Source organism: Pan paniscus, chromosome X (genome assembly GCF_029289425.2).
Source record: "Pan paniscus chromosome X, NHGRI_mPanPan1-v2.0_pri, whole genome shotgun sequence".
In the NCBI taxonomy this organism is placed as follows: domain Eukaryota; kingdom Metazoa; phylum Chordata; class Mammalia; order Primates; family Hominidae; genus Pan; species Pan paniscus.
The window spans coordinates 58750627-58775966 of NC_073272.2; the positions used below are offsets into that span (position 1 = coordinate 58750627).

Consider the following 25340-nt stretch of genomic DNA (forward strand, 5'->3'; position numbering starts at 1 on the left):
ATAATAAGAAGCATTAGTAGTATCAGTGATAGTTAGCACTTGTGTGCTTACAATGTTCCCGGTACTGTTGTGCTTTACAAATGCAGTAGCTAATTGCATAATATCAACAATTCTATGAGGTAATTATTTTTAGCTCCATTATACAGATGAGGAAACTGAAATACAGAAAGGTTAAGTAAGTTTTCGAAGGAGATACAGTAAATAGTGGAGCTGAGATACAAAACTATGCATTCTCTCTCTAGATTAATATTGTTCAATAGAAATAAATTATGAGGGAAATGTGCAATTTCACATATTCTAGCAGCTGTATTTTAAAAAGTGAAAAGAAACAGGTGGAATTAATTTTCATAGTACATATTATTTAACTAAATATGTCAAAATACTTTCAACATATTGCATTAGCCACATTTTAAAAATATAATATCAACTTTTATCTTAAATTCAAGGGGCACATGTGCAGGTTTGTTATATGAATATATTGTGTGATACTGAGGTTTGGGATGCAAATGATCCCATCACCCAGATAGTGAGTATAGTATCCAATAGTTTTTCAAAACTTTCCCTCGCTCACACACTTCCGCATCTGTTAGTCTCCAGTGTCTATTGTTGCTATCTTTATGGCCGTGAGCATCCAGTATTTAGCTCCCACTGAGAAATGAGAACAATGTGATATTTGGTTTTTGTGCCTGTGTTAATTAGGTTAGGATAATGATCTCTGGGTGCGTCCATGTTGCTGCAAAGGACATGATTTCATTCTTTCTGTGGCTGTGTAGTATTCCATGATGCATACACACCAAATTTTCTTTATCCAATCCACCATTGATGGGCATCTAGATTGATTCCATGTCTTTGCTATTGTGATAGCATAGTGATGAACATACAAATGCAAGTGTCTTTTTGGTAAAACTATTTATTTTCTTTTGGGTATATACCCAGTAATGTGATTGCTGGGTCAAATGGTAGTTTTGTTTTAAGTTATTTGAGAAATCTCCAAACTGCTTTCCACTATGGCTGAACTAATTTACATTCCCATCAACATTCCCTTTTCTCTGCAGCTTCACTGGTATCTGTTGTTTTTTTACTTTTAATAATAGCCATTCTGACTGGTGTGAGAGGATATCTAATTGTGGTTTTTATTTGCATTTCTCTGATGATTAGTGATGATGAGCATTTTTTCATATATTTCTTGGCTGCTTGTCTATCTTCTTTGGAGAAGTGTCCGTTCACATCTTTTGCCCACTTTTAAGTGGGGTTATTTATTTTTTTGCTTGTTTAATTGTTGAAGTTCCTTATAGATTCTGGATATTAGATCTCTGTTGGATGCATAGTTTGTAAATATTTTCTCCTATTCTGTAGGTTGTTTATTACATCACATGAGTGTCAGGATTAACTGACTGTACAATATTTAAAGTACTGCCCAATACCTGAAATATATCATTAATTGTTAAATATCATTATATCATTATCCTGGCATACTCTGTAACTCCTGTCTCCTCCATTTCTAGCATATTGTCATATACACATGACAGTAAAAAATCCTCCTTTTTAGAAACTTCCAACAGTTCTTTATATCCATTTTCCCAATGCATCCTCACTACCACCATGTTAGATAGATATTATTGTCCCCAATTTACAATTGAAGCAACTAAAATCCAGTGAAATAAAAGAGCTTGCATAGTTCACAAAACTAGGAAATGAGAGTTCCCTAATTTTTATTCATCTTAAAAGCATAGACATTATCATATTCATTTTTTAATACTTTGAATATTTGTTGAAGTAATCAATAAATGTCATTGGTATTTCCAGTGAGCCCAAAGATATTTTATTAAAGTTATTTTAAGTCACATGAAAGGTTATGTAAAGGATTTTAAATTTCATTTTCAAGAATTAATATTTGTGATACTGAGAAATCACACTGGAATTGCATACTTTAGTGATTGTATTACCACATACATTTAAACTGTGTTCTTTTGGGCATATTGACTTATTGTTTCATTCTGGAAATTGCTGTAATTATGTCCATTATAGAACATCTGCAAAAAACAACAAAAAATTACCTATAATCATAGCACCAAAAGAGTAGTTATTCACTGTTAATGTTTTGCTTACGATTTTCACATGATTGAGGTTACACTAGGAATATACTGCTATAACCTTCTCTTTTCACTTACATTAAATGACATTACATCATAGGAATTTCCGAAGTGCAGTAAAACTTTTAGGAAACACCACTTTTTATTTTATTTTATTTTAAGTACTAGGGTACATATGCAGGATGTGCAGGTTTGTTACAAGGTAAACGTGTACCATGGTGGTTTTCTGCACCTATCAATCCATCACCTAAGTGTTGAGTCCAGCATGCATTAGCTATTTTATCTGATGCTCTTTCCACCCCTGAGAGGCCCCAGTGTGTGTTGTTTCCCTCCCTGTGTCCATGAGTCCCCATTTTTCAGCTCCCACTTATGAGTGGGAACATATAATGTTTGGTTTTCTATTCCTGCATTAGTTTGCTGAGGATAATGGCTTCCAGCTCCATCCATGTCCCTGCAAAGAATATGATCTCATTTCTTTTTGATGTACCACATTTTCTTTATCCAGTCTACCATTGATGAGAATTTGGGTGGATTCCATGTGTTTACTATTGTAAATAGTGGCGCAATGAACATATGTGTGCATGTATCTTTATAATAAAATGATTTATATTCTTTTGGGTATATATCCAATAATGGGATTGCTGGATCAAATGGAATTTCTGGTTCTAGGTCTTTGAAGAATTGTCATACCGTTTTTCACAATGGTTGAAGTAATGTACATTCTCACCAACAGCGTAAAAGCATTCCTTTACCTCTGTAGCCTCGGCAGCATCTGTTGTTTCTTGATTTTTAACAATTGCCATTCTGACTGGTGAGAGATGGTATCTCATTTAGGTTTTTATTTGCATTTCTCTAATGATCAGTGATGTTGAGCTTTTTTTCATGTTTGTTGGCTGCATAAATGACTTCTTTTGAGAAGTGTCTGTTTATGGCCTTTACGCAACACCACGTTTATTGGCCATACAGTTGTCTCTTGTAGATATCTATAATTATTCATTTGGTGACAAGGAGATTTTATTTGTTTTTCTAATATAAATAATGATGCACTGACCAGCTTTCTGTAGGGATAATTCTTACTAGGTTGGATTACTGTTCTTATGATGGATTCCTAAAAGGAGAATCACTGGCTCAAATGGTCAGCTTTATAAGGCTCTTGACAAGTACATTAACTTTAATTTGTTGATTACATATTAACATGTTGATATGGGTATTCTTTTAATAAAGTTGGTTGGATGACTTGTTTATTTAAAGTTTGCATTGTTTTATTTCTTCTTAGGTTTGAGGAAGCGATGAAGGAGGCTCATGCTGTAGATCAAAAGCTTGCAGAGAAGCAGGAAGATGAAGCCACCCTGGAAAATAAATGGCCCTTCCTTGGGGTTCCTTTGACAGTCAAGGAAGCTTTCCAGCTACAAGGTACTATTCTTTTATTTTTGGCTACATGAGTTTAATTCACAAGTTGCTACATTTTCTAAACTTATAAACTAAAAAGGATGGTATAAAAGTGAAGGACTAACTCATGCTGCTTCCTCAGTTTGAAATGAAAGGAAATATTCAGCAAGTTCCATTGGGAAAATAAATGATAATGGTCATCCTCTGTTAGCTCTGTATGGCATATGGGGGCACTATGCTCAGTATCCATTAATCCTTACAGCAAACTTATAAGAATAGTATTATTGATCTCATTTTTCAGATAAGAAAATTGAGGCTCATGACCCTAAAGTAGTTAGGCTAAAGCCAAGCTTGAATTCTGATAAATACCTGTGCTTTCTCTGTAATACAGTTCTTATTTTGTAACTTCCTGCTAGCCTCAAAAGTAAATGAAAATCCCAAATATTTGGAACGTAAACAATGTATTTTTAAATAACCCATAAGTCAAAGAAATAAATCACAAGGAAATGTTTGAACTGAAAGAAAAAATATAATAATATAACAAAACTTATGGGATGTAGCTAAATTAGTACTTAGAGGGAAATGTATGGCTTTCAGTGAGTATACATGAAAAGAAAGATTTAAAATCAGTAACTGAAGCCTGGCCTTAAATGGCTCCTGCGAAAGGGGTCAGTGAGGGAACTGAGGCCTCACCTTCACCAGGAATCTTTGGGATCCTAGCTATAGGGGAACCCTTGTCGCCCATGGGTGTATGAGCTGGCAGGAAGATCTGATGGAGAGCAGGCAGAGATGGGCCTTCAGAGGGCTTGGAGCCTGGAAGCTTTTGGTGCTCTGGGCAGCTCCAGCTGAGAGTAGCCATAGGCACCAATCCCCAAGTCTTCCCATTCCTCCGAGGAGGTGCAGGCTGGGATGACCTCTGACCCAGGAGAGAGCAGAGCCAGCTTCTTCATGGGACTGAGGTGCATCTGCTCTGCAAGCTTTCCTGCCTTTCAGCCACTCCCAGCATCCATGCCTAGCTACTCTGCAGGAGCAGGTGCACATAACAGCCCCTGCAGCCCAGCCTCAGTGTATTGATGCACGTGAGTACTTTCCTAGCTAGCCTGGAGCATATTGGATCCCCTAGCACAGGCAGAACCGAGTCCCAGCTAAGAGACAGTCAGGTGCACCCAGGGCTACAGCGTGCTACTTGAGAGTAAGGAGCAGAGATCTGTGGACAGTAATGAAGCTGGGGAGGAGCTCCCAACCCCAGAACACTGAGAAGGGAGAGATGCATGGGTTTCTGGGCAAGGTGAGATGGGGCATGCCTCCCTCCACAGGATGGGTCCATAGAGTGTGGCATATCTCTGCTGCAGCCCCTGCCCAAGAGGGCTGGTGGTACAGAATAGCTAACAAAAGAAATGCCAGCACAGCACCATTGATCACAGGGGGCTCTCCCAAATCCCAGGAGCAGATCTGGTGAGGGAGGTGCTATCTCTTTCTGCTCTCCCAACTCAAGAGCATGCCTGCATACTAAGGGAAATACAGAAGAGCTGCACAGCTTGGTATTAAACTAGCTACCGGCCATTACTCTTATGCTTCATCTACTGGATTGCAGCCCAAACTACAACACCAATCAATCATCCGGCTAATATGTGCACCTGTGAAACCAAGTGCAAGAATTCAAACACACATAAAGATCCTATAGAGGCCAGGCACAGTGGCTCATGCCTGTAATCCCAGCACTTTGGGAGGCCGAGGCAGGTGGATCACCTGAAGTCAGGAGTTTGAGACCAGCCTGGCCAACATGATGAAACCACATCTCTACTAAAAATACAAGAAAAAAAAATTAGCTGGGCATGGTGGCGGGCATCTGTAGTCCCAGCTACTTGGGAGGCTGAGGTAGGAGAATCGCTTGAACCTAGGAGGTGGAAGTTGCAGTAATCCGTGCCATTGCACTCCAGCCTGGGCAACAAGCGCAAAACTCCATCAAAAAAAAAAAAAATCCTATACAGAACACTAGCCTTCTGAAAGGATCCACAAACATAGCCAACTAACTATACTGAACTTACACCACAGTTACAGAAATACCAATCCTCAAATATTAGAATAAATCAGTGCAAGAACTCTGGAAATCTAAAAAGTAGAGTATCTTTATTGACCTCAAAACAAGTCCAATAGCTCCCCAGAAATGGTTTTTGACCAGTCTGAAATGACTGAGATGACACAGTCTTCAGAATCTGGGTGTCAATGAAGCTTACTGAGATTCAGGAGAAAGTTGAAATCCAATCCAAGGAATGCAAAGCATCCACTAAAATGATCCAAGAGATGGGAGAAAAAATGGGCATTTTAGGAAACAACAAAACAGAGCTTCTAGAACTTAAAGACTCACTATGAGAATTTCATAATACAATTAGAAGTATTAACAGCAGAATAGACCAAGCTGAGGAAAGAATCCAATCCCAGAGCTTGAATACCGTTTTTCAAATCACCTTAGTCAGACAAAAATAAAGAAAAAAGAAATTAGAAAATGAATGAAACTTCCAAGAAATGTGGAATAATATAAGAAAACCAAATCTATGACTCATCAGGATTCTCAAGAGAGAAGGAGAGAGAATAATCAACTTGGAAAATATATTTGAGGTGAAGAGGTTGACACCAGTCTCGGTGAAGAGGTTGACATGCAAATCAAAGTGGTACAGATAATGGTGGCCACATACTATATAAGATGACCATCCCCAAGGAACATAGTAATCAGATTCACCAAGGTCAATACAAAAATAAATAAATAAATAAATAAATAAATAAATAAATAAATACATCTTAAAGGCAGCTAGAGAGAAGGGTTAAGTCACATACAGAGAGAACTCCATCAGGCAAGCAGTAGATCTCTCAGCAGAAACCTTAACAATGAGAAGATATTGGGGGTCTACTTTCAGCATCCCTAAAGACAAGAAATTCCAACCAAGAATTTCATTTCCTCGCAAATAAGCTTCATAAATGAAGGAGAAATAAAATTCTTCTCAGACAAGAAAATGCTGAGAGAATATTTTTCAACTATACCAACCTTACATGAGGCCCTTAAGGAAGTGCTAAACATGAGTTCAAAAGAATGACACCGGCTGTCACAGAGACACTCAAGCTGATAGCTTGCATGCACTATAAAACAACTATGCAGTCAAGTCTATATAACAAACAGCTTGAATAAAATCACACGTATTTGAATGTAAATGAACTAAATGTCCCAATTAAAATACAGGGTGTCAGGCTGGATGAAAAAACAAGACCCAACCATCTGTTTTCTCTAAGAGGCCCATCTCACATGTAATGACACCCACATGCTCAAAGTGAAAGGATGTAGGAAGATCTATCATGCAAACAGGAAACAAAAAAGAGCAGGAGTTGCTATTCTTTTTATCAGATAAAACAGATCTTAAACCAACAACAATCAGGAAATACAAAGAAGGGCATTATATAATGATAAATGTTTTAATTCAATGAGAAGACTGAACCATCTTAAATATGTATGCACCCAACATTAGAGCACTCAGATTCACAGAAAAAATCTTCATGACCTAAGAAAAATCTTAGACAGCCACACAATAATAGTAGGAGATTTCAAAACCCCACTGACAGTGTTAGACAGATCATCGAGGCAGAAAACTAACAAAAGAAACTCAGGGCTTCACCTCAACACTTGACCAATTGCGCTTAATAGACATCTACAAAATACTCCACCCAAAAACCATGGAATATACATTCAACTCATCTGTACATGGAGCATACTCTACACGGTCAGTCATACTTCAAGTCTCAATAAATTAAAATATTGAATCTTACCATGCACACTCTTGGACCAGAGTGAAATAAAAATAGAAATCAATATCAAGATCTCCCAAAACTACACAAATACATGGAAACTAAACAACTTTCTCATGAAAAACTCCTAGATGGACATTGAAATTAAGGCATAAATGAAAGAAAGTGATTAATAACTCTTAGGTGAACATCAAAATTAAGGCAGAAATACAAAAAAACAAAAAAACTCTAAAATTAATGAAAATAGTGACACATCTTACCAAAGTCATTAAGGCGCCACTCAAGCATTGTTACCAGGAAAGTTTATAGAACTAAATCCTTCTTCAAGAAGTTGGAAAGATCTCAAATTAACAATATAACATCATGCCAATGTGAACTACGATAATAAGAAAAAATCAATTCCAAAGCCAGCAGAAGAAAATAAATAACTAAAATTAGAGAACTTAGTAAAATATAGATGCAAAAATCTATACAAAAGATCAATGAAATTAAGAGTTTGTTTTTCAAAAATAAGTTAGACTGCTACCTAGATTAAAAAAGAAAGAGAAGATTCAAATAAGTACAATCAGAAATGACAAACATAACATTACAACTTATTTCATGGAAATACGAAAGATTGTCACAATCAATTCAATGCACACAAATTAAAAAATATATAGAAAATGTAAATATTCCTGGAAACACACCTTCTTCCAAGATTGAATCAGGAAGAGAGTGAAACCTTGAACAGCCCAATATTGAGCTGTGAGATGGAATCGGTAATAAGAAACCTACCAATCAAAAAGTGTCCTGGACTAGATGGATTCACAGCCAAATTCTACCAGACATACAAAAAAGAGATGCTACCAATACTACTGAAACTATTCTAAAAAATGGAGGAGGAGGGACTCCTCTCTAACTCATTCTATATAAAGCTATCATCACCCTAATACAAAAATCTGGCAGAGACACAACAGAAAACAAAAACTTCAGACCAATATCCCTGATTAACATAAACTCAAAAATCCTCAATAAAATTCTAGCAAACCAAATCCAGCAACACAACGAAAAGTTAACTCATTATGATCAAGTAGGGATTATTCCTGGGATGCAAGATTGGATCAACATATGCAAATCATTTAATGTGATTCACCACGTAAATGATTAAAAGTAAAAACCATGTGATCATCTCAATAGATGCAGAAAAATAACTTTTGATATAATTCAACACCCCTTCTTTATACTAACTCCCAACAGACTAGGCATCAAAGGAACATACCTCAAAATAATAAGAATCATCTATACCAAACACACAGGCAATGTCACACTAAATGGGCAAAAGCTGGAAGCATTCTTCCTGAGATCTGAAACAAGGAAAGAGTGCCCACTCTCACTACTCCTATTTGACATAGTACTGGAAGTCCTAGCCAGAGCAGTCAGGCAAGAGAAAGAAAAGGCATCCAAATAGGAAAAGAAGTCAAACTGTCTCTCTGTTGATGATATGATCTTATGCTTAGAAAATCCTAAAGACTCCATCAAAATCCTACTAAAACTGATAAACAATTTTAGCAAGGTTTCAGAATACAAAATCAATGTAGTAAATCGGTAGCATAATGATGTCCTGGTTGAGATTCACACAATCCCATTTACAATAGTCAGAAATAAAATGGAATACCTAGGAATACAGCTAAACAAGGAGGTGAAAGATCTCTACGAGAACTGCAGAACACTGCTGAAAGAAACCAGAAATGGTATAAATAAATGTAAAAACATTTCATGTTCTTGGATTGGAAAAATCAGTATTGATGAAATTGCCATACATCCAAAAACAGTTTACAGATTTAACGCTATTCCTACCAAACTACCAAAGACATTTTTCAAAGAATTGGAAAAAACCTATTTTAAAATTCATATGGAATCTAAAAAGAGCCTGAATAGCCAAAGCAATCCTAAGCAAATAGAAGCAGAGATATCACACTACCCCACTTAAAACCGTATTATAAAGCTACAGTCACCAAAACAGCATGGTGCTGGTACATAAACAGACACATAGACCAATGGAACAGAACAGAAAACTCAGAAATAAAGTCACACACATACAACCATCTGATCTTTGTCAAGGCCAACAAAAATAAGCAATGGGGGAAGGACTCCCTATTCAATACATGGTGCTGGGATAACTCACTAGCCATGTACAGAAGACTGAATCTACACTCTTATCTTTCACCATAGGCAAAAACTAACTCAAAATAGATAAATATTTAAATGTAAGACGTCAAACTCTAAAAAAGTTGAGATAAAAACCTAAGAAATACCCTTCTGTATATTGACCCTGTCTCCCCCCACCCCCCCCAAAAAAACATGGTCAACTCCCTAAAGCTATTGCAACTAAATGAAAAATTGACAAGTGGGACTTAATTAAACTAAAGACCTTCTGCACAGCAAAATAAACCATCAACAGAATAAACAGGCAACCTACAGATTGGGAGGAAATATTCATAAACTATGCATGCAATAAAGGTCTAATATCCAGAATCTATAAGGAACTTAAGCAAATCAACAACTAATAAACAAATAACCCATTAAAAAGTGAGCAAGAGACATGATCAGACATTACTCAAAAGAAGACAGACAAGTGGCCAACAAATATTTGAAAAATGCTCTCAGGATCAAGTTCACAAATAACAATATTAGCCTTAAATGTAAACGGGCTAAGTGCCCCAATTAAAAGACACAGACTGGCAAATTAAATAAAGAGCCAAGACCCATTAGTGTGCTGTATTCAGGAGATCCATTGCACATGCAAAGGCACACATAGGCTCAAAATAAAAGGATGGAGGAATATTTATCAAGCAAATGTAAAGCAAAAAAGAGCAGGAGTTGCAATCCTAGTCTCTAATAAAACAGACTTTAAGCCAACAAAGATGAAAAAAGACAAAGAAGGGCATTACATAATCATAAAGGGACTTTGTACCAAGAAGAGTTAACTATCCTAAATATATATGTACCCAGTACGGGAGCACCCAGATTCATAAAGCAAGTTTTTAGAGACAAACAAAGAGACTTAGAGTCCTACACCATAATAGTGGGAGACTTTAACACCCCACTGTCACTATTAGACAGATCAACAAGACAGAAAATTAACAAGAATATTTAGGACTTGAACTCAGCTCTGGACCAAGTAGACCTAATAGACATCTACAGAACTCTCCACCCCAAATCAACAGTATACACATTCTTCTCAGCATCACATTGCACTTATTCTAAAATTGACCAAATATTTGGAAGTAAAACACTCCTTAGCAAATGCAAAATAATGGAAAATATAACCAACAGTCTCTCAGACCACAGTGCAATCAAATTACAACTAAGGATTAAGAAACTCACTCAAAACGGCACAACTACATGGAAACTGAACAATCTGCTCCTGAATGACTACTGGGTAAAGAAATTAAGGCAGAAATAAATATGTTATTTGAAACCAGTGAGAAAAAAGACACAATGTACTGGGATCTCTGAGACACAGCTAAAGCAGTGTTTAGAGGGAAATTTATAGCACTAAATGCCCAAAGGAGAAAGTAGGAAAGATCTAAAATTGACACCCTAACATCACAATTAAAAGAACTAGAGAAGCAAGAGCAAACAAATTCAAAAGCTAGCAGAAGACATGAAATAACTAAGATCAGAGCAGAACTAAAGGAGATAGAGACACACAACAAACCCTTCAAAAAAAATCAATGAATCCAGGAGCTGGTTTTTTGAAAAGATTAACAAATAGATATACTGCTAGCCAGACTAATAAAGAAGAAAAGAGAGAAGAATCAAATAGACACATTAAAAAATGGTAAAGGGGATATCACTACTGATCCCACAGAAATACAAACTACCATCAGAGAATACTTATAAACACCTTTACGCAAATAAACTAGAAAGCGTAGAAAAAATGGAAAAATTCCTGGACAGAAAAATCCTCCCAAGTCTAAAGCAAACCAGGAAGAAGTCGAGTACCTGAATAGGCCAAGAATAAGTTCTGAAATTGAGGCAGTAATTAATAGCCTACCAATAAAAAAATCCCAGAACTAGATGGATTCACAGCCAAATTCTACCAGAGGTACAAAGAGGAGCTGGTAACATTTCTTCTGAAACTATTCCAAACAATAGAAAAAGAGTAACTCCTCCCTAATCCATTTTATGGGGCCAGCATAGTCCTGATAACAAACCCTGGCAGAGACACAACAAAAAAAGAAAATTTCAAGCCAGTATCCTTGATGAACATCTATGCAAAAATCCTCAATAAATACTGGCAAACTGAATCCAGCAGTACATCAGAAAGTTCATCTACCACTATCAAGTCAGCTTCATCCTTGGGATACAAGGCTGATTCATCATATGCAAATCAATAAACATAATCCATCACTTAAACAGAACCAATGACAAAAACCACATGATTATCTCAATAGATGCAGAAAAGGCCTTCCATAAAATTCAACACCCTTTCATGCTAAAAACTCTCAATAAAGTAGGTATTAATGGAACATATCTCAAAATAATAAGAGCTATTTATGACAAACCCACAGCCAATATCATACTGAATGGGAAAAAACTGGAAGCATTCCCTTTGAAAACTGGCACAAGACAAGGATGCCCTCTCTCACCACTCCTATTCAACATAGTATTGGAAGTTCTGGCCAGGGCAATCAGGCAAGAGAAAGAAATAAAGCATATTCAAATAGGAAGAGAGGAAGTCAAATTGTCTCTTTTTGTAGATGACATGATTGTATATTTAGAAAACCCCATCGTCTCAGCCCAAAATCTCCTTAAGCTGATAAGCAACTTCAGCAAAGTCTCAGGATACAAAATCAATGTGCAAAAATCACAAGCATTCCTGTACACCAATAGTAGACAAAAAGAGAGCCAAATCATGAATGAACTCCCATTCACAATTGCTACAAAGAGAATAAAATACATAGGAATACAACTTACAAGGGATGTGAAGGACCTCTTCAAGGAGAAGTACAAACCACTGCTCAAGGAAGTAAGAGAGGACACAAACAAATGGAAAAACATTTCATGCTCATGGGTAGAAAGAATCAGTATTGTGAAAATGGCCATACTGCCCAAGTAATTTATAGATTCAATGCTATCCCCATTGAACTGCAATTGACTTTTTTCACAGAATTGGGAAAAACTACTTCAAATTTCATATGGAACCGAAAAAGAGCTCCAATAGCCAAGACAATCTTAAGCTAAATGACCAAAGCTGGAGGCATCATGTTACCTTACTGCAAAGTATACTACAAGGCTACAGTAACCAAAACAGCATAGTAGTGGAACCAAAACAGAGATATAGACCAATGGAACAGAACAGAGGCCTCAGAAATAATGCCACACATCTGCAGCAATCTGATCTTTGACAAACCTGGCAAAAACAAGCAATGGGGAAAGGATTCCCTATTTAATGGTGCTGGGAGAAATGACTAGCCATATGCAGAAAACTGAAACTGGACCTCTTTCTTACACCTTATACAAAAATTAACTCAAGATGGATTAAATACTTAAACTTAAGACTTAAAACCATAAAAACCCTAGAAGGAAACCTAGGCAATACCATTCAGGACATAGGCATGGGTAAATAATTCATGACTAAAACATCAAACAAAAAATGGCAACAAAAGCCAACATTGACAAATGGGATCTAATTAAACTAAAGAGCTTCTGAACAGCAAAAGAAACTATCATCATAGTGAACAGGCAACCTATAGAATGGGAGAACATTTTTGTGATCTATCCGTCTGACAAAGGGTAATATCCAGAATCTACAAGAAACTTAAACAAATTTACAAGAAAAAGACAAACATCCCCATCAAAAAGTGGGTGAAGGATATGAATAGACACTCCTCAAAAGAAGACATTTATGTGGCCAACAAACATATGAAAAAAAGCTCATCATCCCTGGTCATTAGAGAAATGCAAATCAAAACCACAATGAGATACCATCACATGCTAGTTAGAATGGTGATCATTAAAAAGTCAGGAAGCAACAGATGCTGGAGAGGATGTGGAGAAATAAAAATGCTTTTACATTGTTAGTGGGAGTGTAAATTAGTTCAATCATTGTTGAAGACAATGTGGTGATTCCTCAAGGATCTAGAACTAGAAATACCATTTGATCCAGCAATCCCATTACTGGGTATACACCCAAAAGATTATATATCATTCTACTATAAAGCAACATGCACATGTATATTTATTTGTGGCACTGTTCATAAAAACAAAGACTTGGAACCAACCCAAATGCCAATCAGTGATGGACTGGATAAAGGAAATGTGGCATATGTACACCATGCAATATTATACAGTTATAAAAAAAGATGAGTTGGCTGGGTGTGGTGGCTCACGCCTGTAATCCCACCAGTTTGGGAGGCCAAGGCAGGTGGATCATGAGGTCGGGAGATCGAGACCATCCTGGCTAACATGGTAAAACCCCCGTCTCTACTAAAAAATACAAAAAATTAGCTGGGTGTGGTGGTGGGCGCCTGTAGTCCCAGCTACTCAGGAGGCTGAGGCAGGAGAATGGCGTGAATCCAGGAGGCGGAGCTGGCAGTGAGCCCAGATGGTGCCACTGCACTCCAGCCTGGGTGACAGAGCGAGACTCCATCTCAAAAAAAAAAAAAAAAAAAAAAACCGGATGAATGCATGTCCTTTGCAGGGACATGGATGAAGCTGGAAACCATCGTTCTTAGCAAACTAACACAAATCGGAAAACACTGCATGTTCTCACTCAGGAGTGGGAGTTGAGTAATGATAACACATGGACACAGGGAGGGGACCATCACACATTAGGGCACGTTGGGGGTTCGGGATCTAGGGGAAGGATAGCATTAGGAGAAATACCTAACGTAGATGACGTGTTGATGGGTGCAGCAAACCACTATTGCACATTTATACCTATGTAAAAACCTGCACGTTCTGCATATGTATCCCATAACTTATAGTATAATAATAATAATTATTATACTATTTTAAAAAATAGTTTTCCAATTGAAAACTATTTTTCAATTATTTTTTAATTAAAAAAATAGGTTTCCAATTGAAACCTCTGCTTTTTTTCTGGTTTCCATTTGCTTGGTAGATTTTTCTCAATTTTTAAAATTTTGAGCCAATGGATGTCATTGCATGTAATATGGGTGTGTTGAAGACAACATAACAAGGAGTCTTGCTTCTTTATCTGGCTTGCCACTCTGTGCCTTTTAATTGGGGTATTTAGCCTGTTTACATCCAAGGTTAGTATTGATATGTATGGATTTGTTGCTGTCATCATGTTGTTACTTGGTTATTATGCAGATTTGTTTGTGTTTTTGCTTTTTAGTGTCACCAGTCTGTGTACTTGTGTGTTTCTGTAGTGGTTCGTAATTACCTATTATTTCCATATTTAGTGCTTCTTCCAGGAGCTCTTATAAGGCACATCTGGTGGCAACAAATTTGCTTAGCATTTGCTTACCTGAAAAGGATCTTATTTCTCTTTTGTTTATGAAACTTAGTTTGGCTGAACATGAAACTCCAGATTGCATTTTTTTTTTTTTGAGACGGAGTCTCGCTCAGCTCACTGCAAGCTCTGCCTCCCGGGTTCACGCCGTTCTCCTGCCTCAGCCTCTTGAGTAGCTGGGACTACAGGCATCCGCCACCGCGCCTGGCTAATTTTTTGTATTTTTAGTAGAGACGGGGTTTCACCGTGGTCTCGATCTTCTGACCTCGTGATCCACGCTCCTCGGCCTCCCAAAGTGCTGGGATTACAGGTGTGAGCCACCGCACCCGGCCTGCATTTTTTGTTTTTAAAGAATATTTGATGTAGGTCTCTGATCTCTTCTTGCATGTAGGATTTTTGCTGAGAGGTCTCTTGTTAGTTTCCTGGACTTCCTTTTATAAGTGACCTACCCTTTGTCTCTAGCCTTTAACTTTTTTTTCTTTCATTTCAACTGAAGAGAATTTGACTATTATGTGTTTTGGGGATGACCTTCTCATGAAGCATTTTGTGTGGGTTCTAAGCATTTTCTGAATTTGAATGTTGGCCTCTCTATCTAGTTTGGAGAACTTTCTCATTGGTTATATCCTGAAATATATTTTCTAATTTGCCTTCTTTCTCTTTTTCTTTTTCTGGAATGTCAATGAGTTCTAGATTCGGTCTCTTTATGTTATTCCATAATTCATGGAGGTTTTGTTCATTAAAAAATTCATTTTTCTTTACTCTTGTTTCACTTATTTTAAAAAGTCAATCTTCAAGCTTCAATATTCTTTTCTCAGCTTGGGTATTCTGCTGCTAATGCTTGTGATTTCTTTTTTTTTGTTTTGTTTTGTTTTCCTTTTTTTAAATTATACTTTAAGTTTTAGGGTACAGGTGCACAACATGCAGGTTTGTTACATGTGTATACAAGTGCCATGTTGGTGTGCTGCACCCATTAACTTGTCATTTAATATTAGGTATATCCCCTAATGCTATCCCTCCCCACTTTCCCCACCCCACAACAGGCCCCAGTGTGTGATGTTCCCCTTCCTGTGTCCATGTGTTCTCATTGTTCAATTCCCACCTATGAGTAAGAACATGCGGTGTTTGGTTTTTTGTCTTTGCAATAGTTTGCTGAGAATGATGGTTTCCAGCTTCATCCATGTCCCTACAAAGGACATGAACTCATCCTTTTTTATGGCTGCATAGTATTCCATGGTGCATATGTGTCACATTTTCTTAATCCAGTCTATCATTGTTGGACATTTGGGTTGGTTCCAAGTCTTTGCTATTGTGAATAGTGTCACAATAAACATACGTGTGCATGTGTCTTTATAGCGGCATGATTTACAATCTTTTGGGTATATACCCAGTAATGGGATGGCTGGGTCAAATGGTATTTCTAGTTCTAGATCCCTGAGGAATCACCACACTGACTTCCACAAAGGTTGAACTAGTTTACAGTCCCACCAACATTGTAAAAGTGTTCCTATTACTCCACATCCTCTCCAGTACCTGTTGTTCCTGACTTTTTAATGATTGCCTTTCTAACTGGTGTGAGATGGTTATCTCATTGTGGTTTTGATTTGCATTTCTCTGATGGACAGTGATGATAAGCATTTTTTTCATGTGTCTTTTGGCTGCATAAATGTCTTCTTTTGAGAAGTGTCTGTTCATATCCTTCACCCACTTGTTGATGGGTTTTTTTTTTTTTTTTGTAAACTTGTTTGAGCTCTTTGTAGATTCTGGATATTAGCCCTTTGTCAGATGTGCAGATTGCAAAAATTTTCCCCCATTCTGTAGGTTGCCTGTTCACTCTGATGGTAGTTTCTTTTGCTGTGCAGAAGCTCTTTAGTTTGATTAGATCCCATTTGTCAATTTTGGCTTTTGCTGCCATTGCTCTTTGTGTTTTAGACATGAAGTCCTTGCCCATGCCTATGTCCTGAATGGTATTGCCTAGGTTTTCTTCCAGGGTTTTTATGGTTTTAGGTCTAACATTTAAGTCTTTAATCCATCTTGAATTATTTTTTGTATAAGGTGTAAGGAAGGGATCCAGTTTCAGCTTTCTGCTTATGGCTAGCCAGTTTTCCCAGCACCATTTATTAAATAGGGAATCCTTTCCCCATTGCTTGTTTTTGTCAGGTTTGTCAAAGATCATATGTTTGTAGATATGTGGCATTATTTCTGAGGGCTCTGTTCTTTTCCATTGATATATATCTCTGTTTTGATACCAGTACCATGCTGTTTTGGTTACTGTAGCCTTTAGTATAGTTTGAAGTCAGGTAGCATGATGCCTCCAGCTTTGTTCTTTTGACTTAGGATTGACTTGGCAATGCGGGCTCTTTTTTGGTTCCACATGAACTTTAAAGTAGTTTTTTCCAATTCTGTGAAGAAAGTCATTGGTAGCTTGATGCGGATGGCATTGAATCTATAAATTACCTTGGGCAGTATGGCCATTTTCAATTATTGATTCTTCCTACCCATGAGCATGGAATTTTCTTCCATTTGTTTGTATCCACTTTTATTTCATTGAGCAGTGGTTTGTAGTTCTCCTTGAAGAGGTCCTTCACATTCCTTGTAAGTTGGATTCCTAGGTATTTTATTCTCTTTGAAGCAATTGTGAATGGGAGTTCACTCATGATTTGGCTCTCTGTTTTTCTGTTATTGGTGTATAAGAATGCTTGTGATTTTTGCACATTGATTTTGTATCCTGAGACTTTGCTGAAGTTGCTTATCAGCTTAAGGAGATTTTGGGCAGAGATGATGGGGTTTTCTAAATATACAATCATGTGATCTGCAAACAGGGACAATTTGACTTCCTCTTTTCCTAATGAATACCCTTTATTTCCTTCTCCTGCCTAATTGCCCTGGCCATAACTTCCAACACTATGTTGAATAGGAGTGGTGAGAGAGGGCATCCCTGTCTTGTGCCAGTTTCCAAAGGGAATGCTTCCAGTTTTTGCCCATTCAGTATGATATTGGCTGTGGGTTTGTCATAGATAGCTCTTAATATTTTGAGATACGTCCCATCAATACCTAATTTATTGAGAGTTTTTAGCTTGAAGGTTGTTGAATTTTGTCAAAGGCCTTTTCTGCATCTATTGAGATAATCATATGGTTTTTGTTGTTGGTTCTGTTTATATGCTGGATTGCATTTATTGATTTGTGTATGTTGAAGCAGCCTTGCATCCCAAGGATGAAGCCCACTTGATCATGGTGGATAAGCTTTTAGATGTGCTGCTGGATTCAGTTTGCCAGTATTTTACTGAGGATTTTTGCACTGGTGTTCATCAGGGATATTGGTCTAAAATTCTCTTTTTTGGTTGTGTCTCTGCCAGGCTTTGGTATCAGGATGATGCTGGCCTCATAAAATGAGTTAGGGAGGATTCCCTCTTTTTCTATTGATTGGAATAGTTTCAGAAGGAGTGGTACCAGCTCCTTCTTGTACCTCTGGTAGAATTCTGCTGTGAATCCATCTGGTCCTGGACTTTTTTTGGTTGGTAGGCTATTAATTATTGCCTCAATTTCAGAGGCTGTTATTAGTCTATTCAGAGATTCAACTTCTTCCTGGTTTAGTCTTGGGAGGGTGTATGTGTCCAGGAATTTATCCATTTCTTCTAGATTTTCTAGTTTATTTGCAAAGAGGTGTTTATATTATTCTCTGATGGTAGTTTGTATTTCTGTGGGATTGTTGGTGATATCCTCTTTATCATTTTTTATTGCATCTATTTGATTCTTCTCTCCTTTGTTCTTTATTAGTCTTGCTTGTAGTCTATCAATTTCGTTGACCTCTTCAAAAAACCAGCTCCTTGATTCACTGATTTTTTGAGGGTTTTTTTGTGTCTCTATTTCCTTGAGTACTGCTGTGATCTTTGTTATTTCTTGCCTTCTGCTAGCTTTTGAATGTGTTTGGTCTTGCTTCTCTAGTTCTTTTAATTGTGATATTAGGGTGTCTGTTTGAGATCTTTCCTGCTTTCTCTTGTGGGCATTTAGTGCTATAAATTTCCCTCTACACACTGCTTTGAATGTGTCCCCGAGATTCTGGTATGTTGTGTCTTTATTCTCATTGGTTTCAAAGAACATCTTTATTTCTGCCTTCATTTCGTTATGTACCCAGTAGTCATTCAGGAGCAGGTTGTTCAGTTTCCATGTAGTTGAGGGGTTTTGAGTGAGTTTCTTAATCCTGAGTTCTAGTTTGATTGCATTGTGGTCTGAGAGACAGTTTGTTATAATTTCTGTTCTTTTACATTTGCTGAGGAGTGCTTTGCTTCCAACTTTGTGGTCAATTTTGGAATAAGTGCAATGTGGTGCTGAGAAGAATGTATATTCTGTTGATTTGGGGTGGAGAGTTCTGTAGGTGTCTATTAGGTCCGCTTGGTGCAGAGCTGAGTTCAATTCCTGGATATCCTTGTTAACTTTCTGTCTCGTTGATCTGTCTAATGTTGACAGTGGGGTGTTAAAGTCTCCCATTATTATTGTGTGGGAGTCTAAGTCTCTTTGTAGGTCACTAAGGACTTGCTTTATGAATCTGGGTGCTCCTGTATTGAGTGCATATATATTTAGGATAGTTAGCTCTTCTTGTTGAATTGATCCCTTTACTATTATGTAACGGCCTTCTTTGTCTCTTTTGATCTTTGTTGGTTAAAATCTGTTGTATCGGAGACTAGGATTGCAACCCCTGCCTTTTTTTGTTTTCCATTTGCTTGGTAGATCTTCCTCCATCCCTTTATTTTGAGCCTATATGTGTCTCTGCATGTGAGATGGGTTTGCTGAATACAGCACACTGATGGGTCTTGTCTCCTTTTCCAATTTGCCAATCTGTGTCTTTTAATTGGAGCATTTAGTCCATTTACATTTAAGGTTAATATTTTTATGTGTGAATTTGATTCTGTCATTATGATCTTAGCTGGTTATTTTGCTCATTAGTTGATGCAGTTTCTCCCTAGCTTTGATGGTCTTTACAATTTGGCAGGTTTTTGCAGTGGCTGGTATCGGTTGTTCCTTTCCATGTTTAGTGCTTCCTTCAGGAGCTCTTTCAGGGCAGGCCTGGTGGTAACAAAATCTGTCAGCATTTGCTTGTCTGTAAAGGATTTTATTTCTCCTGCACTTATGAAGCTTAGTTTGGCTGTATATGAAATGCTGGGTTGAAAGTTCTTTTCTTTAAGAATGTTGAATATTGGCCCCCACTCTTCTGGCTTGTAGAGTTTCTGCCGAGAGATCAGCTGTTAGTCTGATGGGCTTCCCTTTTTGGGTAACTCAACCTTTCTCTCTGGCTGCCCTCAACATTTTTTCCTTCATTTCAACTTTGGTGAATCTGACAATTATTTGTCTTGGAGTTGCTCTTCTTGAGGGTTATTTTTGTTCTGTTCTCTGTATTTCCTGGATCTGAATGTTGTCCTGCCTTGCTAGATTGGGGAATTTCTCCTAAATAATATCCTGCAGAGTGTTTTCCAACTTGGTTCCATTCTCCCCGTGACTTTCAGGTACACCAATCAGACATAGATTTGGTCTTTTCACATAGTCCCATATTTCTTGGATGCTGGTTCATTTCTTTTTATTCCTTTTTCTCTAAACTTCTCTTCTCGCTTCATTTCATTCATTTGATCTTCCATCACTGGTACCCTTTCTTCCACTTGATCAAATCAGCTATTGAGGCTTGTGCATTCATCATGTAGTCTGGTGCTGTGGTTTTCAGCTCCATCAGGTCCTTTAAGGACTTCTCTGCCTTGATTATTGTACTTAGCCATTCATCTAATCTTTTTTCAAGTTTTTTTAACTTCTTTGCCATGGGTTCAAACTTCCTCCTTTAGCTTGCAGTAGTTTGATCATCTGAAGCCTTCTTCTCTGAACTCGTGAAAGTCATTCTCCATCCAGCTTTGTTGCATTGCTGATTAGTAGCTGCATTCCTTTGGAAGAGGAGTGGTGCTCTGATTTTTAAGAGTTTCTGGTTTTTCTGCTCTGTTTTTTCCCCATCTTTGTGGTTTTATCTACCTTTGGTCTTTGATGATGTGATGTACAGATGGGTTTTTGGTGTGTATTTCCTTTTTATTTGTTAGTTTTCCTTCTAATGGTCAAGACCTTCAGCTGCAGGTCTGTTGGAGTTTACTGGAGGTCCACTGCAGACCCTGTTTGCCTGGCTATCAGCAGTGGTGGCTGCAAAACAGCGGATATTGGTGAACAGCAAATGTTGCTGCCTGATCGTTCCTCTGGAAGTTTTGTCTCAGAGGAGTACCTGGCCATGCGACGTGTCAGTCTGCCCCTACTTGGGGGTGCCTCCCAGTTAGGGTACTCGGGGGTCAGGGACCCACTTGAGGAGGCAGTCTGTCCATTCTCAGATCTCAAGCTGCGTGCTGGGAGAACCACTATGCCACTTGTTATTTTTTCCTGAAATTTTTGTAGTATGTTTTTCTGCTCTATCAGGTTGATTGTGTTTTTTTTTTTCTATACTGACTATTTTGTCTTTCAGCTCCTGTATGTTTTTATTGTGAATTCTAGCTTCCTTAGATTGGGTTTTAATATTTTCCAGGATCTCAATGATCTTTCTTTCTATCTATATTCTGAATTCTATTTATCTCTTTTCAGCCATCTCAGCCTGCTTAAGAATGCTTGCTTGAGAACTAGTGTGTTTGTGTGGAGGAAGGAAAACACTCTGATTTTTTGAATTGTCAGAGTTCTTGTGCTGGTTCTTTCTTATTTTTGTGGGTCTGTTGTTTCTTCAACATTTAAAGTTGTTTTTTGGGTGAGAGTTTTTCTTTTATTCTAGTTGATAACCTTGGGCGATTTGATTATGGTATAAGGTAGGTTCATTTGGCTGGCTTCATTTCTGGAACATTTAAAGTGGCCAAGACTCAGCTCAGTACTCCTGGATTGCATGCTCTAACTCTGGGGGACTGGTATGAGGTCCCCACTTTCTTCTCTGACTTTTGAAGGTTAGGAACCTTCTGGGAGGGCTGAGGTTCTCCTGGACCACTAGAAGGGACAAGGTGCTGCCAGATCACTGGTCATAATACTTCAACGGGTAAGTGCCAGCCAAAGAACTTCATAGGGCTGTGGCAGCAGTATCTGCCCTTATTTTTATGTGCCAGTTGCAACTCCCACTGCAGTATGTATGGGTTTATGCTTCTCAGCTGCAGCACAGTGCTAGCAGGTACCAGGGTGCTGACCTTTGTGAGAGCATTCACAGCAATTGGCAGTATTGACTGCATTGCCTTTTGTGGGCCAGTAGGTGGCCATCATGCAGGTGTTTGCAGTTGTTGGTTGCATTGACAGTATGATTGGGGGCTTAGGGCTTTCTAGCAGCAACTGTGCATACATTTACACTGGTGGCATTGTTATCATGGAGGTGGGGTGCTCTGGTTGGCACAAGTCTGTGTGGGTCCTCTATGCATGTTCCTGTAGGTGGCAGTGGCTACTCAGGGTGAGGGTGGGTCCACTTTTTGCATGCCTAGTTTCTGCCGGCAGCGGTTTCAGCACTGAAAGTAGGTACTGGTGGGGGCAGTGCTGATGTGCTTTCTGCTTGCCAATGATCTGACAACAATGGTGGTGCAGTGGGGGGAAGAGGTAGGGTGCACTCATGCCAGGAGTAGTGGCATGGCAGGGTGCACACAATTATGTGTGCTGGTAGAGAAGGGAAGACAAGGTCCACACACACACACACACACACAAGTACCAGTAAAGCAATGTTGGAGGTCATCATGGGCGAGTGCATGTAGGCAAAGTGGCACAAGGGAGGCTGCCGTAGTGGGAGGGTGTTGCAGGAAGTCAGGGACCCCAAACAGAGGGACCAGCTGAAGCCATGGCTGAAGAACTTGGATTGTGAAGATTTCGTGGACATTTATTAGTTCCCCAAATTAATACTTTTATAATTTCTTATGCCTGTCTTTACTGCAATCTCTAAAGATAAATTGTGAAGATTTCATGGACACTTATCACTTCCCCAGTCAATACCCTTATGATTTCCTATGCCTGTCTTTACTTTAATCTCTTAATCCTGTCATCTCACAAGCTGAGGAGGATGTATGTCGCCTCAGGACCCTGTGATGATTGCGTTAACTGCACAGATTGTAGAGCATGTGTGTTTGAACAATATGAAATCTGGGCACCTTGAAAAAAGAACAAGATAACAGCAACTGTTCAGGGAAAAAGAGAGATAACCTTAAGCTCTGACCACCAGTGAGCCGGGTGGAACAGAGCCATATTTCTCTTCTTTCAAAAGCAAATGGGAGAAATATCACTGAATTCTGTTTCTCAGCAAGGAACATCCCTGAGAAAGAGAATGCACCCCAAGGGTGAGTCTCTAAAATGGCCCCATTGGGTGTGGTCGTCTTCTGTGGTTGAAACTTTAGGGATGAAATAAATCCCAGTCTCCCATAGCGCTCCCAGGCTTATTAGGAAGAGGAAATTCCTGCCTAATAAATTTTGTTCAGACTGGTTGCTCTCAAACCCTGTCTCCTGATAAGATGTTATCAATGGCAATGGTGCCTGAAACTTCATTAGCAATTTTAATTTTGCCCCGGTCCTGAGGTCCTGTGATCTTGCCCTGCCTCCATTTGCCTTGTGATATTCTATTATGTTGTGAAGTAGGTGATCTTTGTGACCCACACCCTATTTGTACACTCCCTCCCCTTTTGAACGTCCCTAATAAAAACTTGCTGGTTTTGCGGCTTATGGGGCATCACGGAACCTTTCGACATATGATGTCTCCCCCAGATGCCCAGCTTTAAAATTTTTCTCTTTTGTACTCTGTTCCTTTATTTCTCAAACTGGCTGATGCTTAGGGAAAATAGAAAAGAACCTATGTGACTATCGGGGCAGGTTCCCCAATAGGAGGGTATAGGCTAGCTGGGCTTGTCTTCCGTGGCAGGTCTGTTCCAGGACTTTGCAGGTCAGGTGCTATCCACCTGACAGGTCAGGAACTGTGATGCAGGGCCCCAGGAGGTACTTAGGGGCTGCACTGCAAGCAGGCAGGGTCAGACTTGGGCCCTGGGAGAAGCCAGCAGAATGAGGGGTGCTCAGATTGGACTGGACCTGAATCATGGGCAAAACCACCCTGCAGATTTCAGGTCTGACAGTTCCCCTAGGGCTTAAGTCTCCTGTGGGAGCCAGTCTAGCCTAGGGGCATGGGCAACCCTTGTTGTGCTCCTCCAGATGTTCTGGCATCAAGTCTTCCAGGCTCTGCTCCAGCTTGAGTTCTGCCCCTACCACTTCTCTGAGCACCTCTCCCTGCTAATCCAAGTGTCCATGGTGGTCAAGGGTATTTTTCCTGCTATGATTCTAGAGGCCCATGTAGAAAGTGGGTTGCTCCTTGACTGTTCAACTCACCTTTTCCCCAGGTGTTGCTGGGAGCAAGGAGCAAGTCCCAGTGAACAGTAGCCCTGTGCAGGGTTCCCAGCTTCCTCCCCATTCAGCCCAGCATCTGGGTCTTCCCTCCATCCACCCTCAATGCCTTCTCTCTGAAGATCTGCTAGGAGTGTGCCAGTCTTTCCAATGCCCCAACCCTTTGTGGGAGATGTTCCTTCTGGCTACATCTAGTTGGCCATCTTGCCCCTCAGGAGAAAACAATTATTTTTATTTAATAATTTTTAAACATTCTTTTCTGTGACTCTTTTAGGAATGCCCAATTCTTCTGGACTCATGAACCGTCGTGATGCCATTGCCAAAACAGATGCCACTGTGGTGGCATTACAGAAGGGAGCTGGTGCCATTCCTCTTGGCATAACCAACTGTAGTGAGTTGTGTATGTGGTATGAATCCAGTAACAAGATCTATGGCTGGTCAAACAACCCATATGATTTACAACATATTGTAGGTGGAAGTTCTGGTGAGTTGGACATTTTAGTATGGCATGAATAGCTATGCTAACAATAATAATTATGAATTGTATTAATAAACATGATACAGTATAGCATCTATGACCTATAAGAATGGATGCAAAAACCCAGGATATTTGTGTGTTGATGGAGAAGAAATGGGAGTCATGTAACAGCCTTGGTCAACTCTGATATTTTGAAGATAGATAGAGGAGAAGTAGCCAGCAAAGGGAATTGAGAATGAACTACAAGTGATGTAGATAGGAAACATCGTAAAGTGTTTAGAGACTAGGAAAAAAAAGTGTATACAGACTAGAATTGACAAGGCTTTTATTAAGCCTGAATGGATGCATATGTGGGTTAGCAAAATATGATGTTTAAACTTGTGGGTGCTAAAGCTACATAGACATTTGAGACTTCTTTTAATATATGACCTTGGTCACATGAAGTAGGTGCTCATTAAGTCAGTTTCCTTTGCTTGTAAGATGGCCATATGAAAGAAATCAGACTTGTAAGGTTACTGTGATGATTAAAAATTTAAGTGTGACTTCAGGTTTCTGGTCTAGCATATATGGGGTTTAGAAGTTTTTACTCCAATTCACACAATAAGAACAAAAGCTGAACAAACTAAAAATTAATGACAATTCTTAGATTTATCAATATGCTGAGGTAATGGGAAAACCACTCTTCCCAAAACTGAATGAAAAGACAGGCAGATACAAAGAAGTGAAACTTGCTAGAACAAAAGCCTAGGAGCAGAAAATTTCAGGGGAA

General features: G+C 38.7%; 1 protein-coding gene across 1 annotated transcript in view; it reads left to right on the forward strand.

Annotated features, from left to right (window-relative positions):
- Positions 1–25340, forward strand: part of FAAH2 (fatty acid amide hydrolase 2) — a 210219-nt gene that overhangs the window by 20460 nt on the left and 164419 nt on the right. The window contains 2 exon segments of the mRNA XM_055106172.2: positions 3370–3506; positions 24368–24577. Coding sequence (XP_054962147.1) covers positions 3370–3506; positions 24368–24577 — 347 coding nt within the window.